Genomic DNA, 20,297 nt, shown 5'->3' with positions numbered 1-20,297 from the left:
TTCTTTGGAACCTCGTGAAACTTTTTTTGTTCTTGTTTGAAGTTATTTATCTGTTTTCATCAGGGAAAGATTCTGATGTCATTGCAGGTAGCATTTTGGAAACCATTGCTTAAATTTGGATTCATCTGAAGATTCTTATTATCATTTGTGTGATTGACTGGTCTGACAGTAGGTCTGTATAGACTGAGTGATCTTAAAGTTTCCTAATAAATTGGTATTATATTATGGTATTGGGTTTAATACATTTTCTACATTACAGGTAGAAAGTAATTTCTACCTGTAATGTAAGAGGTAAATATTTAGGAAGTTTAAAACTTTGAATAACTCTTTAATTGTATAAATGCGTATAAAATTTTGTGCTGTTGATGTGTACTTTTAGCACTATTCAGGGAGGGCTGTGATTATTATATGCATGATATTTGATTTTTTTCTTAAATTTATTTAAATTTGAGTTTGAATTTTGACAAATTACTATCGAGTTGTGTAACTACCACCGTAATGGAAATTCAGAACAGTTCCATCCCGAAACATTCCCTATCTCTGTTTCTCTGAAGTTAAAAACCCTCTCCTAACCTCAGTGCCTGGCAACCAGTGGTCTGTTCTCTGTTACTGTAGTTTTGACTTTTTCAGAATGTCTGGTAAATGGAATCATATTTATAGTGTATAGCTTTTTGGATCTGGCTTCTTTCGTGTAGTATATTGCATTTGAGAGTCATCTGTGTTGCTGTGTGTATAATAGTTCCTTCCCTTTCATTGCTGAATAGTATTCCATTTTATGGGTGTACAGATGGTTTTTCCATTGACCTCTTGAAGGACATTTGGGTTTTTCTTGTTTAGGTGATTATTACCAAAGTTGCTACAAATAGCATACAGATTTTTGTGTATATTTGAGTTTTCAGATCTTCTAAAATTCTTGGAGATGAGTCTGACAAGATGTAGAAATTGATGAACTGATTTCAAAATTCATATGGAAATACAAAGCACATAATAGACGAGCCAAAATATTTTGATAATAATGTTGGAGAATTAATGCTACTGTATTTCAGTTTTCATTAAACAGCTATAGTAATCAAAACAGTGTGTTATTGGTATAAAGGTCAATGAAATAGAGTTCAGAAATAGACTCACATACATAGACAGCTTATTTCAATAAAGGTGCAAAGGCAGTTAAGAGGAAAAAGGATAGTTTTTTATGGAGCTGGAACAGCTGGATATCCATATGCAAAAAGGAAAAAAATTAACTTTGATCCATACCCTACATCATATACAAAAATATACTCAAAACAAATCATAGAATTAAACTATGAACTATAAAACCTCTAGAAGAAAACAGGAAAAATCCTTTGTGACCCTAGCAAATATTTCTTAAATGAACACCAAAAGCACAGTCCATAAGAGATTATTAAATTGATATGTTTGAAGGTCTTTACTACTAATTCAGTTTCTGAAATAGAGGACTGTTCAGGTTACTTAATTATTCTTGAATAAATTTTAGTAGTATGTCTTTCAAGGAATTGGTCTGTTTTATATAAATTAAAATGTATGGGTATAGAGTTGTTTGTAGTAGTCCTTTTTATCCTTTGGATGTTTGTGCAGAGTGTAGTGATAATTCTTTTCATCCTAATATTGATCATTTTTATCTTTTGATCATTCTGGCTAGAGATTTATCAATTGTATTAATCTTTTCAAAAATCCAGCTTTCGGTTTCATTTATTTTCTCTATTTTTCTGTTTTAAGCTTCATTATTTCTGCTCTTTATTATTTACTTCTGCTTCTGTGTTGGTTTGGTGTTTAATTTGCTCATTTTTTCTAATTTGGATGGAAGTCAAGGTCACTGATTTGAGACCTTTTCTGATATAAGCATTTAATACTATAAATTTTTCTTTTCTGCTTTAATTGATGTTGTATATTCATTTTCATTTGGTTCAAAATATTTTGAAATTTTCTTTGAAACTCTTTTTCACCCTCAGGTTATTGAGAAGTGTGTTAATTTCCAAATTTTGGGGTGATTTTCCAGATATTTTTGTGTTACTGTTGTGGTCAGAGAACCTACTTCATATTTTAATTATTTTAAACTTGTTAAAACTCATTTTATGGCACAAAATATGGTCTATTTTTGATGAATGGTCCACATTCACTTGAGAAGGATGTAAATTCTGTTGTTGAGTGAAGTGTTCTACAAGTGTCAGGTTAAGTTGTTCAGTTTTTATCCTTATTGGTTTTCTATTTTGTTTTATAGGTTACTGAGAGAGGTGTTAAAGTCTCCAAGTATAATTGTTGACTTACCTATTTCTCTACAGTTCTCTGTTTTTGCATGTATTTTGAAGCCCTGTTAGGTGCTTTTAAGATTAAGTTTGCTTGGTGAATTGACCCTTTTATCATTATATAATGTCCCTCTTAATCTCTGGTAATTTTCTGTGTTCTGAAGTTTACTTTGCCTGATAAAAATATAGCCACTCATGCTTTATTTTGATAGTGTTCTTTTGGTATATCTTTTTCCATCCTAATAGTTTTAATCAATTTATATCATTAAATAACGTCAGTTTCTTGTAGACATTATATGGCTGGCTTGTGTTTTTTTAATCTAATCAATCTGTTTTTAATTGGTGAGTTTAGAACATTTACCTTTAGTGTAATTTGTGGTATGTTTGGATATGTTTAACATTTTGGTTTTTTTTGTTGTTGTTGTTCTGTTTCTTGTTTTGTTTCTCTGTTCCCTCTTTGAATATTTTGTAGCATTCTATTTTAATTTACTTATTGGTATTTTATGTCTCTGTATTTTTTAGTGGTCGCTCTAGGGATTGCAGTTAATTTAGAGTTAATATTTTACCCTTTAAAGTAAACCATGTAGATCCCTTTATCACCTTCTCCCTGTTATCATTTTGCTTTTAGTAGTCAATTTAATAAGAGAAAAACAGTCCATTACATTTAACCAGATATTTATCTTTTCTCTTGCTCTTCTTTCATTCCTAAAGTTCCATGTTATCTCTCTGATATCATTTTATTTCATCCTGAAGAACCTTCTTTAGCATTTCTTTTAGAGCAAGTCTGCTGGTGATGAAGTCTCTTAGTTTTTCTTCATCTGAGAATGTCTTATTTTGCCTTCATGCTGATAAGATACTTTTGCTGGATATAGAGTTTAAGAGTGGCAGTTTTTCAGTATTTTAAAGATGTTCCACTGTCTTCTGGCCTTTATGGTTTCTGATGAGAAATCTGCATTCATTCTAAGCTTTGTTTCATTGTGTTGTTTTCCTCTTGCTGCTTTCAGTATTTTTTGCAGTTTGATTATGATTAATCTGTTCATGGTTGTCTTTGAATTTGTTGTTGAGGATTGTCGAGCTTCTTGAATCTGTACGACTTCCAACAAATTTGGGAAGTTTCCTCTTCTCTTCTTGGACTCCAGTGACAAATGTTACACTTTTTGATATGTTCCCTCAGGTCCCTAGGACTCTCTCCCCCTGCCCCCGATCCTTTTTTATGTTCTTCAAATTAGATAATTTTTACTGATTTGTCCTCATGTTCACTGAATGTGTCATCCTCATTTTGTTGTTGAGCCCATCCAGTGAGTTTTTTACCTCACAAATTTATTTTTCATTTCTGAAATTTTCATTTGATTGTTTTTCACATTTTCTGTTTCTCTGTCAAAAGCAACTGTTTCCAATTACTTCAAGAATGTTCACATTTACCTCATGGAGTGTAGTTATAATAGCTGATTTAGGGTCCTCTCTAGTAATTTTAACATCTAGATTGTCTTAGGCTTAAATCTGTTGACTGTCTTTTTTCTTGAATTAGGTAGATCAAATTGTACTGATTCTTTTTGTTTCAAGATCTTTTGGATTTTATCCTAGACATTTGAAATATTGTATTTTGAGACTCTGGTTTTTATAAAAATCCTCTGGCGTATGTGGATTTTGTTGTTTTGTTTTGTCACGCAGTCAACCTGGGCAGATTAGATTGTAAGTTCTGTTTTGCTCTGTGGATGGATGGTTCCAATATCAGTGGTTTCAATGCCTTTGTTATGATGTTTGGTTCTATTCTGTGCATGTGTCACTCAGAGTTTAGTCTGGAACTTGGGTGATTATATCATAATTCAGTTGTTAAAGTCATTAGCTCTGTCTTCCACATGTACAATTTGGAGGTGAGCTTGGGACTTGTGTCAGTAATCCTCTTTCTAACTCTTTCTGAGATTTCCCTTATATTATTTGACTACCAGGAGGCTTTTTTACTAGTGTTCTAGCTAGAAAGCAGGGCCTCTCTTCTTGGAGTTTTAGTCACACTTCTCTCCACCCTCTTCCCTTCTTCCCCCTTGTGGTGTCATACACTTTCTGCGACTGGAGCTTCCCTGAAGATATAAGTAGTGAGAGAAAAGAGAGAAGAAAATAATAGGATTCCTCTCATGCGGTTTTTTGACCACAGGAGTTCCTTTTCTTAGTTCTCAGTTCTCATGGGCTGGAGGTGCATGTGGCACCTCCACTCTACTGTGCACATGTCACTCAGGGTTTAGTCCAAGGCTTATTCCTGAGGCTGGCCTTGGGGCCAGGCTGGGAGGAAAAAACCCCAGGAATTTCTTCCCATACGCTCTGGCTAACAGAGATCCTTTTTTCTTGGTCCTTTCAGAGTTTTTGTTGTGTGCTTCTGCTATATAGTTTTGGGACTTGGCCTATCCAGGGGTCAAATCTAGAAAAGAGGAGAGGAAAAAAGCCCTTGAAACTCACTTCCATCAAGGGTCATTATTTGACTTCCTTCCCTAGTTCATCTGCTGTTGTCTATTTTTTCAGAGTCCTCAGATAGTTGTGTTTTTTTGCGTTCTGTCCAGAGTTTTTGGTTGTAATTATTGGGAGAGACAGGCTGTAAGATAAGCTTACTCCAGTTGACTAGCCCCAGACTTTACATTCATTTTTTAGGAGTTATGAAATACTTTAGTTTCAAAATTTGGAAAAGTCAAAGTTTAGAGAATGAAAATTATAATTGCATCATCTAGAAATTACCCATTTTAACTTTTTGCTATAGTCTCTTCTCTCACGATGAACACCATAATGGATATCATTTTGTCCCTTTTACCTACTGTTTCTACCAAACAATATTTCTATCATAACAAGTTCTTAGTAAACAGTTGAAAATACTATATTCTATTATGTGTCTATACTTAATTATGACTTTGTTATTAGATACAGGTTTTATATATGTATAAGTATTATAAAACATGCTCACAAGTGAGCATCTTTGTATATACATTTTTGCCTGATAGCTTATTTTTTGAACTGCTGACTCTAAAGTTAACATATAAAGGAAAATCAGAGTTTACTAATTTGTTTGAAATAACAACATTTAATTATTTTTAGAAGTCTGGCCAAACATGTTTTTATAAAATTATCTTCTAACTAACTTCAAAATGGTACTGTTTTTGGTAGAGGTTTTGATGGTTTTGAAGTTTAGAGTTGATTGTAGGAAAATCTAATTGAAGATAATGTTAACAAGTTTTCATTCCTTGAAGGAATGAATGAGTAGGTTAGTAAATTGTAATTTTTATCTTTTAGGAGAAATCTGAATGAAATTTTAAATGATGTTAATAGATGCCCAGTGTGATAGTTTCATATTTTTTATCTACATGTCCATAAAGAAATAAAATCTATATCAAACATGCAGAAATAAAATATGAATAACTGAATTTATTTTGGAATTTATTATGACTTTTGCTATTTTAGTTAGAGACTATATCTTGAGTGTGTGTGTACAACTTTAGATTCTTTTTGTTTTCTTGGTGAGAGTTTGTAAAAGTTAATTCTGTCAGAGCTAGCCAAATTTTATGAAATGAAGTTAAAAAATTTTTTCCAATTTAGCAAGAATTTAAAGGTAGTACCATTCTTTGTGGCCTAGGAATGGGGAAATAGATACTCTAAATGTTTCTGTTGGGATTATACATTCGGAATATCTTCTTTAAAAGTAAGTTTGATATCTGCTAAATTAAAAATATACACACAAAAATACTTCTAAGAATCTTTCCTTCATAAATACTGATACGAGTGTGCAGAGAAATACTTCAACGTTGTTCACTGTTTCAAGTTAGTAAAAAACTGGAAACCTCTAGGCTATTCATTAAATTGGACGTTATGTAGACATTAGAAAGATTGAACTGCATCTGTATTAATGTAAAAAGGTGGTTACAACATATTGATTAAGGTAATGAACAAGTTACAGGATAATATTTATAGTATGATCCTACTTGTGAATAACAAAAGCTGATGATTAGGGACTGGAATCATCTGATGACTTGTTCTTTCATATGCCTTGAATATTGGCTTTTTCTGGTTGGGATCTGGTTGGAACACCTGCTGGCCTTGCAGTGTGTCTACTTGGGCTTCCTCACAGGATGGTGGCTGTGTTCCAAGAGGAAGAGTACCAAGAGAAGCCAGTAGAAGCTTTTATTGGTTTAGCTTTAGAAGTCACAAAGTGGTCACTTTCATTATAATCATAAATCTGCTCAGATTCAAAGGGTTGGAAGAGTATCAAAATAACATTATAAAAAAAAAGAATATATGGATATGTTGGATGGGGGATAATATAATTCTTCATGCTTCCATCCTTTGCACATGCTATTCTTACTTAGAATGCAAGAGCTTGTCTGCTTGGCCAACTTCTGCCATATGATTTATTGAGCATCTTTTATGTCCTGAACCCTGTATTACATATTTTATATACATTATTCTAAATCTTTATAATAACTCTTCAAGTCAGAGAATACCTTGACTTAACTCAAACTTCTGTTTTTGTGAGGTCCCTCTTTCTGTAAATTCCATGAGTTGAGCTTTTCCTCAGCACTTTTTATTAACCTACTTTTAGGTTTTTATTATGGCACTCATTATATTTACATTGTCTTTCTCTCTGTTAAACTGAATTTCTTGAGACGGATTATTTTCATGCATTCATTTATTAAATATTTAGGTGTCCACGAGATAAAAATTACTGGGCTTGGTTGTAGGAAAATAGATAAAGTACAGACCCTGTTCTCAAGTAGCTCATGTTTTCATGGATGAGACAGGTAAATGGCAAAATATAATATAGTTTAATGGATGCTTTTGATTGATGGTTTTGATTGATGGGCTGTCTGAAGCCACCCAAGAGGAACATAATTCAGAATGGGTAGTGAGATTGGTCTCAGGCAGGCTTCCTAGAGGAGGTACTTTCTGACCTGAGTCTTCTTGAAATTTTAAAATTTAATTTAAAAATTGCATTGAAAAGGAATACAAGTGAAAAAGAGGAGAAAGGGATAAGATTGTTTCTTACAGAGGGGACATGTATACGGACATGAGAATCTGGAAACTTTAGATTGGAAATAATGAGTAATTCTGTTTGGTAAAGCAGGAGTGGAGTGTTTGTGTGTGGAGTGGAGCGGGGCAACGAATGAGGTTGAGGACAGACGAGATTGTAATCGTGATGAATTTGGATTTATACTCAAGGTAGTAGGGGAACTGATGAGGAATTAAGCAGGATGTGACAGTATCAGATTTGTATTTTAGAAAAATAACTTTGGTGATAGAGTAGTAAATGGACTTGAGAGTCTAGTGAGAGGTTCTAGTTAAGAAGCTGTTGCAGTAATCCAGGTAAATAATGAAAGTTGGAATTCAAGGGAAGGGGCAGATACTAAACAGATTTAGGAGGTAAACCATCAAGATTAGGTATTAGATTTTGTATTTGAGAAACAAGAGTTTGGAAGTATTTTGTGATTTTTATTTAAGTGACTGGTATTGATGGTAGGTTAGAGAATAAATGATGTGGTTTTTGATAGGGAAACTTTAGTTTTGGGCGGATTGTATTTGATGGTTCCTGAAACATCTTCACGTAGTGATAGGTGAATAGGGAGAGGCATTTGGGTTCTGCAGTTTTGGGATTTAGGAGAGCAATTTGGGCTAGAGTCTAAACTAGGCATTTTGCTAGAGTATAAAAAGATGGAAATGGTTTCACTTTTTTGTGCGGTGGAATGGTGTGAGGTGGTGGTGGGTGGGTAGGGGGAAGTAGGTTATTTGATAAGGATTGGGCCAGAATGAATTTATGTGGGGTGGAGAAGTAGGTTGGTAAGGGAGATGGTGGATTTCTTTTTGCTTGGCTTCTCTTTCCATAAGCAAACAGGTTCTTATTTTTTCTTGATATCAGTCATTTAACAAAACTTGAGTGTCTCCTATGTGCAGAGAACTCTGCTGGGTGCTATAAGAAATCCCTACTGCAGAGCTTATAGGCTTTTAGGAGAGAATACAATGGATAACAAAAAGTAAAATGTAAATTGTGAAATAAATTAAGACGAAAAAAACCAGGAGTCCTGTTTTGGGTAGTTGGGAAGCGTAAGTCTGAAAGCTAAGGCAGTGACATTTAGGCTGAAATAGGAACGTTGACAAAGAGCCAGCTATGACAAGAGTTAAGGGAAAAGTATTTTAGGCAGAGAGATCAGCACACATTAGCATCTTTATTTTTCTATCTATCTCCATCTGTTAAAAATCATGAGTTTATACCAATACCCCCAGTTCTGATATAACACCACAGGGTTCATTTTAGTTTTCTCTTTCTAATTTTGCAACTCTGTTCTGCAGTCAGAAACTTGGTTTCCATTATCCTTGATATATTTATCGGATCATTTCCTTTGTATGTATCAATTGCCCATTACTGGGGTATTCCCCTGCACAGATGCCCTCTTCACCTTCCTCATGCTGTGACATCCTATGCCATACTGATACCCTCCTCCCTGTAGAGATACCCTCAACACTGGTGCTAGACTTATCTCTTATGTGGATGTCTAAGTGGCTGTTTCAGTAGTCCGAACAAGAGTTTGAAGTTGGTTTAGATTAAGGTTGTAAAAGAGGATGTGGTGAGAAGTGAACAAATTTAGGATATATTTTAGAGAGAAAATTGGTGAGATTTAACAGATGGATTGGATGTATAATGTGATAAAAATGGAGGGGAAAAAACTGGCTTTCTGGATGGTGAACTTTATAAAGATGGCAATTAGGGGGTAGTGGTACATATTGGAAGTTTTGTTTTTTGAATGCTCTCATTTTAAGATGCTTGTGATAATCCTAAATGTATGAGATAGTGAAATGAGTTGGTTGGGGACGGAGATAACATTTTGGGAGTTTTCATAGTATGTGGATGAGATTTATGCTCACAGTGTGTATGAACTAAAGCCATAGATGAGATCAGATTGAGAGAGAAGAGAAGGGAGCTTAGGACAGGCTCCCGTGGAAAACCAAGGGAGTCAAAGTCAAGAAAATTGAAAAAAAGATATGAAGTACTCATTGCACACAGTGGAAGAAATGTGGCAGTAGTACTGGACATTTTGCTCATTTAAAGCTAGTGATCATAAATTTATAATGAGATCAGTTTTCCTGATTAGGTAAATATTGTTTTTAGTTAATCCCTATTGACATGACTTCAGACCCAGGAATGTTGTGGTTGTGTTTGTAGCCCAGGAAAACGGCAAAGGACTTGAGGTTCTTGCTAATGGAAGGTAGTCAAGTGCTTGTTGAGTAACCCTAAAGCTCAAATTGAATTCAAAGACCAAGGTGAATTATCTATGAATTTAGGATTTCTTTGGAAATGATACTAAGAAATTTTCTAACCAACAACTGAAAAGACAGTTTTAAGGTCTTATGTGTTTATATTATAATGGCTATATTAAAGCAGGATATCCAGCATAGCATGTTAGGAAAAACTTGCTAGTAATTTTAGTTTCAATATGAACTTTCAAGTAATATAACTATAGTTCTTTCAAGTATTGTAAACTTTTTAAAATTCACTAATTAATATTGGCATGTTTTCTCCTACCTCTTAATTTATAGCTTACATTGTTGAGATTTTATGACCAGCTTTGGTTCTAAATTGAAAAATTAGTGATTTTTTAATATATATGTATGTTTGTTTATGTATATATGTATAAATGTTTAATGTATATATGTATAAATGTTATGTATGTTAAATGTTTAATGTATATATGTATAAATGTATATGTGTATTAATGTATATATGTATAAATGTTAGATGTATATGTATATGTTTATGAATATGCTTAAATATCTTCTCATTGTTGAAAAGTAACTCAAGAGCTAGAAAAACAATTTTTTTCCTAATAGCCAAAAGTACAATAAATGTTTTGTATCATACCTTTAACAAGTTCACTAAGCAGGTTTTCATTATAGCTCACATGAAATAAGCTCTTATGTATGCAGACCATCTTTATTTTTCTCTTAGAATAAAATTGATCATAGTTAAAATTTGAGAGCCTATGTTTAGAACTCTGTTTTTGTTTTTTTTGTTTTTTTTCAAATTGATCCTTTAACCATACTTCTTCATTCAGGAGATTCGTTGCATTCTGGGCAACACAGTGGGGAACAGTTCTTCCCCAAATTAGAAATATGTGCTACATTTCCCCATGAAATACAGAAGGTTATACTAAAAGTTTCTCTTAAATTTTGTTTACTTCTTGGTGTGCAGTTTTTGCACTGGGTAAGAAATATAGGTGAATTATTTTTAATGTAAAGCATACAGTAGATTCATTCTTGTCATTTGATTCAGGACTGTCAACTTTAATATTTTATTCTTTACCCAAAAGCTACTATTTATAAAGGAAAATATCATTACTTTTTTAGACTATGCTGTTCCGCAGTAGTATTAATACTTTTACGCTCTCTTCTCATCTCTTCGGTTTATTACATATGCATATGTAGAAGGCAGCAAAAATACTTTAAAATTCTGATATGCTAGTCAGTCTTCTGATCTTATCAGCAAACTAAGGGATCTGTCTTCTAGCCTGAAAGCATTTCCTCCTCAGAAAAATTACAAGTGACTACTTGATGTAGGATTTCCAATGTTGCTAGTTAATAAAAACCACCTGTGTTTAATCAGTGTCTGGTCAATCACTGAATGTAAGAGAGCTTTTAAAATCTTTGAAATTCCTGCTGCTGGACCCCTTAAGTTATGAACATCTAAGCAGACATTAAAGAATAGAGTTACTTTGAGGTTCATGCAGATATTTTTAAAAAGCTGCTAAAGACATTACATATTAAAAATTAGAGGAAAAATAGTTAAACTAAAATGTGGAGAGTGCTGTTACGGTAGCCCATTTAAAGTTTAGTTTGTGCAGAGGAATTAGAATAATGTGTTTCATCTAATATAACTGAAATTTCTACTAAATATAAATTATAGTCTTTCATATTTTAAATTTGATTAAATATAGGGGATAGCGATACCTCAAAAATTCTGCTTTTGATAAAACTTACGGAGATTTATATAGCACGCAGTAGACTGTTCATAGGAGGGAAGGAGAGCTAAAGTTAATTAGTTTAATATGGTACCAAGGTACTGAGTGTTTAATGTATATAATTTCATTTAATCTTCATATCATTCATATAAAGTAGTTATTGTTTAGATATTATCTTTGTATTACAAATGAGGAAACAACCAGAATGGTTACACAGCTGTTATTCTGTTTTACCCTGGTTTGTTAAACCCCAAATCAGCATTTGTTCCGATAGAAAATGAATTGAACAATGTCCCTGGCCCTTGGGGACTCTTAATGTAAATAAGGAAATAAAGTGATACATTATATAGTGTGGGTACTGTTTTTATGAGGTTTTAGGAACAGGAAAGTACCACGTACGTATTTGGGGAGATTAGGGGAGATTTTTCAGAACAGTTGATGTTGGAGCTGAGTATTGAATAGGAATTTTTTTTAGCATGGTTTCAAGTTAATGCTCCTCATTTATAAACTGTTTACAACTTGATATTTTCAGCAATGATGATATTAGCATCTGAGTATTGTTATGGAATCAAAAGCAATGTGAAAAATATTACCTAATACACACACAGACATAGTATTGAACATGACGTATTATGTTATAATTTTATTATCTATTATTTTGATACTATTTTGATGTTAAGAATTTAGTAATTCTAGGTATAATGTGATTTCTTTTACTACAGATGTCCTCCTCGTACTTTCTTACCAGCCCTCTGCAAAATTTTTCTTGATGAAAGTGCTCCAGACAACGTGTTAGAGGTAACAGCCCGTGCCATAACATACTACCTGGATGTGTCTGCAGAATGCACCCGAAGGATTGTTGGGGTAGATGGAGCTATAAAAGCACTTTGTAATCGTTTGGTTGTGGTTGAACTTAACAACAGGACTAGCAGAGACTTAGCTGAACAATGTGTAAAGGTAAGTCTTATTTATTGGCCCATTTGAAAATCACTTAGAGAATAAAAAATACATTTTGCTAATAAAATAAACTTTGAATCATCAGTCTCACTTTATTGAGAGTGATTGAGAACAGTGGAGGTCACAGCCCTTGTGACACCATAGGAGATCGCATATGGCTTGGGAAAAGAAATCTTATTTTTGAAGGAAAATTGTAGGTCAGTGATAATTTTCTTCTGTGCTGCCTCAGTGCTCTTCAGTTCCTGATAGCCACTAATACTTTTGAGATAGGTTGTCCCTGTTCTCAGCCAAAATGATTTTGTATGAAAATGGTAATAACCTCCACCATGACAGCTAACACTGACTACCAGTGCTGGGTATTATATGAAACACTTCATATGTATTAACTCATGTAATCATTTTTAAGACAACTTATTATTGGTTAATATTGATAATAATTGGATCATATTGGTTAATATATAAATTTCAGGCGTACAACTTTAATGACAACTCTGTGTTAGGTACTGCTAATATCATTTCTATTTTATAAGTGAAAAAAATTCAAACATACTGAGGTTAAGTGACTAGCTTGGGGTGATGCAAATAGTGGTAGAGCCAAGATTTGGAGATTGTAAATTTGAAGATTAGGAAGTCTTGTTGTAAGGCCCATAGATTTAACTATTTTGCTGTACTCTTTTAGAGTAAGCTTTTTTGTTTGGTTCTTGGTGTAGCTAGTTATAAACTTTACGTGACTCTGAAAGCATCAATATTGGGTCAGTAGTTTATTGGAACTACTTATGAATGCATTTAGATTTTATATAATTCTCTTTTTATGATTCATGTTTCATTCTTTTTATTATTCTTGTTGCTCTAGGTCAGCAATTTTTAAACTTTTTGTCTCCAGATCCCTTTACAAGTCTTAAATTATTGAGGACCCCCAAAGCGTCTTTGTTTATATAGGTTATATCTATTTATATTTACCATATTAAATATTAAAACAAATTTAAAATATTTTTCAATCTGTCTGAAAATAACACTCATCACGTTAACATGCATTACATTTTTAGTGAAAATAATTATTTCCTGAACAAATAGGATATTAGAAGAGTAGCATTGTTAAGCATTTTGGCGAGTATCTTTAAAAAATGTCTGGCTTAATAGAAGACAGCTGAATCCTCATATCTGCTTCTGCATTTAGTTCCTGTATCACACTTCACATTAGCTTCTAGAAAATTCTACTCTCTACTCCTGAGAGATTGAGAATGAAAAAGACAATTACTGTTTTAATATTATTATGAAAAAGTTTTCAAGGAACCCTGAAAATGTCTTCCTCACACTTTGAGAGCTGCTGTTTATAGGTGTTAATGTCTTGACATTCTGCCTCTATGTCTGTAGATTTGTCTGTCTTAAGTCTCAGAGGGAGGTATCCATTTTCCTGTTCAGAGCTCCTCACTCCCTTATTCTCCTAATCATATCACTTTTACTCTACTGCTATATTTTCAGACTCTATTTTGTTACACTCTGCTTTCCCTTTCTCTGTTTCCTTTGCAGATTATTCTTAATTCATGCTTTCTTCAATGGTAGTATTTCTTAAGGTTCTGCTTTTACCTTCTTAAAACTATATAGACTTTGCCTAGACAGACTTATCTATCAGCACCAGTACCATTCTTATGTATATGCCCTTCACATCTTTATCTCTAGACCTAACCTCTCTTGAGTTCTTGACTCTATATTCAAAGGATTGTTGGACATCTCCAGCTTGATATCTGTGTTTATTCTTTCACTAAAGATAAACTCTTACTCTGATAATTGACATTAACATTCATGTAGTCACTGAAGACAGAAATCTGTGCTTTATCTCTTGTTTCCTTTTTTTCACTCTACATGTCATTAATGATCAAGTCCTTTTTTAGTTTATTTCCTCCTATTTGTCTCTGCTATTATTGCCTTAGTTAAGCCCCTATCATCTCTTGAATATTAATGCTTGAATTTTTGCATTTGCCTTTACACTCTCCCTGTACTCTGTTTCCCACAGTTATTAACTGTAAATCTGATCATATTATTTCCCTGCTTGAAACATTTTTCTTGCTTTCAGAATTTCTGGTATGCTTTTATGATCTATGGACTCTGTTAACTCTAGTTCTATCTGAACACCTTAAACATCAACATAATTTAGAAAATAAGTTGATTTTTAATGTTTTGAGATTCATAGAGTAAGAGTGAGGGTGATGAATAATGTAAAGCTAGCATTTATTAAAAAAATGTTTTTAATGTCTAGAATCTTTACACACTTTTGCTAAATTACTTGTAGTGTCTTAGCTTGCCATGTAGGTTTCACTGTCCAGTATGGTAGCCATATATGAGTATTGAACACTTCAAATGTGGCTACCCAAATAAAGATGTAAGTATGAAATATACATGGGATTTTGAAGATTTAATATATAAAAGAATGTAAAATAGATAAATAATTTTTATATTCATTATATATTGAAATGATGATACCTTGGATATATTGGACTAAAAATATTAAAGTTAGTTTTTTTCATTTTGCTTTACTTTTTTAAATGTGGCTACTAATAAACTTGGAGGGTGCTTTATGTTTTCTGTGATTCTGGAAAATTAAAATTAGACTTACTGTATTCTTTTGTTAATTTTGTTTTACTGTTACAGGTGTTAGAACTGATATGCACTCGTGAATCAGGAGCAGTCTTCGAGGCTGGTGGTTTGAATTGTGTGCTTACCTTCATTCGTGACAGTGGACACCTGGTTCATAAAGATACCTTGCACTCTGCCATGGCTGTGGTATCAAGACTCTGTGGCAAAATGGAACCTCAAGATTCTTCTTTAGAAATTTGTGTAGAATCTCTATCTAGTTTATTAAAACATGAAGATCATCAGGTAAGTAAATCACTGTTGTATACTTTGATTTCAAAAAGTGATTTTATAATGTCCCCTATTTGTAACTATGATATACTGTAATTTGAACTTTTCCTTGATGAAGTAGAGGTAATTCCATCTTCACTTTCTCTCATTTTATATCTGTATGGTAATCCCTTTTTGGTTGCCAGTGAAACATTTAAAATTTTAAAGGTGATAATATGTTTATTCTTAAAATTTAAATGTTTTAGAAATATATAATTTTTAAAGCTGTGCTTATACTTAGTGTAATTTGTTGACTAAGCACAATTTTGTAGACTTAAAAAGATAGTAAAATAACACAGTATTTAAAGTGTTATATGTGTAAACTTTTGTTGAATTAGCACGTGAGAAAATAAAACTTGACTTTTAATGATTTTTATCATTCAGGTGTTATTTTCAATTGATACTCATAGATTATCTTGGCAAAGTTGTACATAATAATAGTTAATATTGGTTGAGGTTTTACTGTACATTTAGGTTCTTTACATATGTCATCTTATTTAAGCTCAGACAGTGAATTATATGTACTATTATCCCCATTTTACAAATAAGGGAACTGAGGCCTTGCGCAGTTAAGTAACATCCTCAGGTCATACAGTTAGCAAAATGGAGCCAGGATTCAAATTTGGACAAATTGTATGCCTTATCTCTTTGCTACATCTGCCTTTCTTACTGTCTCAGTATCAAAATAAATAGTACTAGCTCTTTATTTAGGTGAATTTTGTTTATATGCATATTATTTACATCATTAGGTTTCAGATGGAGCTTTGCGATGTTTTGCATCACTAGCTGATCGATTTACCCGTCGTGGTGTTGATCCAGCTCCGTTAGCCAAGCATGGATTAACTGAGGAGCTGTTATCTCGAATGGCTGCTGCTGGTGGTACTGTATCAGGGCCATCATCAGCTTGCAAACCAGGTCGCAGCACCACAGGAGCACCTTCTACAGCTGCAGATTCCAAATTGAGTAACCAGGTTTCAACAATTGTAAGTCTGCTCTCAACACTTTGCAGAGGCTCTCCAGTAGTAACACACGTAAGAATGTTTTTGAATCTTTGATTTTTAATCTTTCAGAAAAAGTGTTTTTATGTCATGCAAATATGTTAAACTCTTTTTCTCCTATTCTCTTTCTAGGATCTCCTGAGGTCAGAGCTTCCAGATTCAATTGAAAGTGCATTGCAGGGTGATGAAAGATGTGTGCTTGATACCATGCGTTTGGTTGACCTTCTCTTGGTGCTATTATTTGAAGGACGAAAGGCTTTGCCAAAGTCTAGTGCTGGATCTACAGGCAGAATCCCAGGACTCCGGAGATTGGATAGTTCTGGGGAGCGCTCGCATCGGCAACTTATTGACTGTATTCGAAGTAAAGATACCGATGCCCTTATAGATGCAATTGACACAGGAGGTCAGAAAATGGTTTTTTTTTTTAAATATAAAAAGAAAACTAAGATAAGGAATTATATAGGCAATTTCTAGTTTCTAGATTTTGGACAGTATTTTTAGTAATTAGGACAGATAAAGAATAGCCAACCCTTTTCATATCTTCCTTTCTCTTCATGTGTATGAGTATCAGCCTGATGCATGGTAAGACCTGAGTAAATACTTGTTGAATGAGTAAATGAAATTTACCTGTTATATGTCAGAAGGAAATCATGTTCTAAGGTGAACTGCACATTGAATTTAGGGCTGTCATTTTCTCAAGATTAATGAAACTGACATGGGATTTATTGTAATATATAGTACATTTTTAAATTGTTTCATGAGGTGATGAAAGATGCTTCTCAGTCATTAGACTTGTCTTTGTGTTCTTTTGATGACAGTTGTGGATTAGTTTCTTTTCCACAGTATGGCATGAGGCAGCTGGTATCCTGTTGAGTTGTGTTATATAGTTTTTTTCTTTCTTATTTTATATTTATTTTTAAGACTTAAAGCTTTGCAAATCCTCAGTGGTTTAAAATTTTAGAATACTTCCTCTTAGCAGAATTTACATTTGCTGATTATTTACTACTTTATAGTTTACCTAAATGTTTAAAATTGGCTCTGTATTTAGTAATTATTAATAACAATCTTTAAATGGTTCCCACTTTAGAAAAGTTCAACATTATTTTGTTGGCTTTTAAAAAATTTATTTTTCTTCCTTTAAATTTCCAGCCTTTGAAGTAAATTTTATGGATGATGTGGGTCAGACTCTATTAAACTGGGCCTCTGCTTTTGGAACTCAGGAAATGGTAAGCTAATAACTAAAAGCTAATGTTTTAAATCAAAGGTAGAAATACCAACATAGCAATTTATGATTATTTATTATTTTACAGGTAGAGTTTCTTTGTGAAAGAGGTGCTGATGTTAATAGAGGTCAGAGGTCATCATCATTACATTATGCTGCATGTTTTGGAAGGCCTCAAGTAGCAAAGGTAAAATCGAGATTTTTAAATCATTTTAATATTTGACATTTACATGGTTTTGAAAATTAGAATGCTATAAAAACTTTCATTATATTAAGTCGTACTTCCATGCCATCTTCATTCATTTCATTCCCCCTTGCCCACTATAGGTAGGCATTTTTTATTGTTTCTTTTTGTTTATCTTTTCAGAGTTTCTTAATACAGATACAAGCAAAAGTAAATATGTATGCTTAATACCTCTTTTTCTTATCCAAAATGTAATATTTTATACACTGATATATACTTTGCTTTTTTCATTTAATAGTATAGTTAGAAGACCTTTTATATATTCGGAGAGCTTTTTTTACATCTGCATTCTTACCCTGTGTGGATGTACTGCAAGTTTATCCACTCATCTATTGCTAAACACTTGGTCGTTTCCAATTTCTTACTCTTGGCAATGAATAACTTTGTACAGGCATACCTTAGATATTGCGGGTTTGGTTCTAGACCACTGTGATAAAGCACAAGTATTGTAGTAAAGTGCGAGTATCCCTGTAAAGTGAGTCATAATCTTTTTGCTGGTGGAGAGTCTTGTCTTCAATTTGTAAAAAAAAAACAAACCTCAATATCTGTGCAGCTCAATAAACTAAAGCACAATATAAAGTGAGTTATGCCTGTATATATTTCTCTTATTTCTGTTTAACAATAAGATAAATACTCTATTTGCATATAGAGTCATATTATCTTAGTTTACCAAAGGACTTTGGAGAGTTCTTTTTTACGATTAGGAGAAATTGAGGTTCAGAGAGGTCAGATGATAAAGGCTAAACCAGATATATGATCTAGGTTGCTAGAATCTTCTGTTGTGAAGTAATTTGGCATAGTGCAATGTTTGTTGGCTACAAAATTAGACACAACTGGATTCAAGTCTCAGCTCATTAACAAAAAAGGCTGAGTCGCTTTGGGCAAGTTTCTTAAATTTGACTTGAAGTTTTATCAAAATGCACATATATTCCTAGCATGCTTATTGTGATAATTAGAAAAAATCCATGAAGAGCACTTAGTGTACTAGTTGGCATGACATAGATACTCAGATGGTAGCTGCCGTTATTGTCACTTTTACACTATAAGAAAATTTTTGGTAATAACTTAGCTTTCTAATCTGGGAAAGGTGGTCTCTTCAAGCTTGAATTCCTTCAGTTTGAATTAGTTTCTGGAGAAAATGATGCTTCCGAGGGTGATAATATTTTTTATTAAGCCATTTTCTTTTGACTCATACTATTTCACAGTTATGAGTGGCTGAGTGAGAGAGAAGGAGCCAAATGAAATGTATCTAACCCTAACCTATATTGATTACATATCAGCCCACAGTGAGCTATAGCTGCCAATACTAACAATGGTATAATAGGTAGTGTTCACTAGACACGTATTCTGTGGTAGACAGTGTCTTAAGCATTTTACACATCTTATTTTAATTTTCACAGGTTCTTTTGTTTTTAATTGATTCCAAGATATACCTCCACATTCCCCCTCCACATACACATTTTAACATCTCTTAAGTAGGAAAATGTCTTGTGATTGCTATAGACAGATTGAAATTGTATCATAGGTAGTACCTGTCCATGCAACAAAAATTGAGAAATGGATTTTAGTAACTTGAGTGAAAAATCCTGTTTGATAGAAGAGCACTCTCAGAAATGCTGTCACTAGTGCTGTTTATGGCACTGATGACAGCATTGTGTATACATATTGATGACTTTGAATCAAATCGTAATTAATTATAAAGAATTATACTTGGAATGTGAAGAAATTACAGAAATACCATATTATGTTTCATTTATATTTTTAATTTGTTCAAGTAATATATGAAAAAATATCTAAGTTTACAAAAGTTCTTTCAGTAAGTTAAAAAATAATTTCCAAGCAATGAAAAAGGATTGTTGCAAAATTTAATTGGCCTTGTGTTTTCTTTCTTAGTAGTACTTAAAGATATATTGAGTAAATCTCTGGCATCTTAGATTTGATGAAATACTGAATTATTGTGATTCAAACCCCAATAGTTTGAAACTTTTAGGCAGTACTGCATACTTTCTTGATTTATTTATTTGTCAAGTATATCTGTTTATTACATCATAATGAAGTTCAAAAAAACTACCTCTGAGGCTGATAGGAAAAATGTGAGATATGTTCTCTGTTCCAAAAAGTTTACAGTCTGCTGGGGAGGGAATCCAATGTATATTAAAAATTGATGAATAGTATGAATTTGTATTTAAGACCTAAATTTTGTAGTTCATTTTAGAAGAATTGATTTAACTTGGTTATTGGCAGAATGTAGGAAATAATGAAGATGATTACCACATCATAAACTGAATGCTAGTAGCTATGTTAAAGTAAAGAAATTGGGAGGAGGAGTTTCATAGAGAAGGTGACAGGTTCAGATGTGAACATGTTTAATTTGAGTTGTTAATAACCAAGTAAAGTTAATCTAATTTTTCAAGTTATAAATAGACCACTTTTATGGTGATGTGTGCAAAGGCAGAGATTTGAATTGGTATCTGCTTGATTAAGTAATTCTGTAAGTATGCAATCTAAAGTATATGAGTACGATTTAAAGATTGCAGAATTGAATACTATAGTAATAATGCGTTAATGGTTATATCCAAACTAAATGCTTTTCTTTTTTAGACTCTATTACGACATGGTGCAAACCCGGATCTGAGAGATGAAGATGGGAAAACTCCATTAGATAAAGCTCGGGAAAGGGGCCATAGTGAAGTAGTAGTTATTCTTCAATCTCCAGGTGAGTGGTAAAAT

The 20,297-nt window shown here is 32.9% G+C and overlaps 1 protein-coding gene across 1 annotated transcript in view; it reads left to right on the top strand.

The window, feature by feature from the left end:
• Nucleotides 1–20,297, top strand: part of HECTD1 (HECT domain E3 ubiquitin protein ligase 1) — an 80,817-nt gene that overhangs the window by 9,377 nt on the left and 51,143 nt on the right. The window contains exons 3-9 of the mRNA XM_006906863.3: nt 11,968–12,202; nt 14,852–15,079; nt 15,853–16,134; nt 16,234–16,504; nt 17,251–17,327; nt 17,412–17,510; nt 20,169–20,283. Coding sequence (XP_006906925.2) covers nt 11,968–12,202; nt 14,852–15,079; nt 15,853–16,134; nt 16,234–16,504; nt 17,251–17,327; nt 17,412–17,510; nt 20,169–20,283 — 1,307 coding nt within the window. The remainder of the gene's footprint in view (nt 1–11,967; nt 12,203–14,851; nt 15,080–15,852; nt 16,135–16,233; nt 16,505–17,250; nt 17,328–17,411; nt 17,511–20,168; nt 20,284–20,297) is intronic.

The sequence above is a fragment of the Pteropus alecto genome, unplaced genomic scaffold, assembly GCF_000325575.1.
Source record: "Pteropus alecto unplaced genomic scaffold, ASM32557v1 scaffold171, whole genome shotgun sequence".
NCBI classification, from domain to species: Eukaryota; Metazoa; Chordata; class Mammalia; order Chiroptera; family Pteropodidae; genus Pteropus; species Pteropus alecto.
The sequence above is the reverse complement of the archived record's forward strand: the minus strand, read 5'-3'. Positions and strand labels throughout refer to the sequence as shown.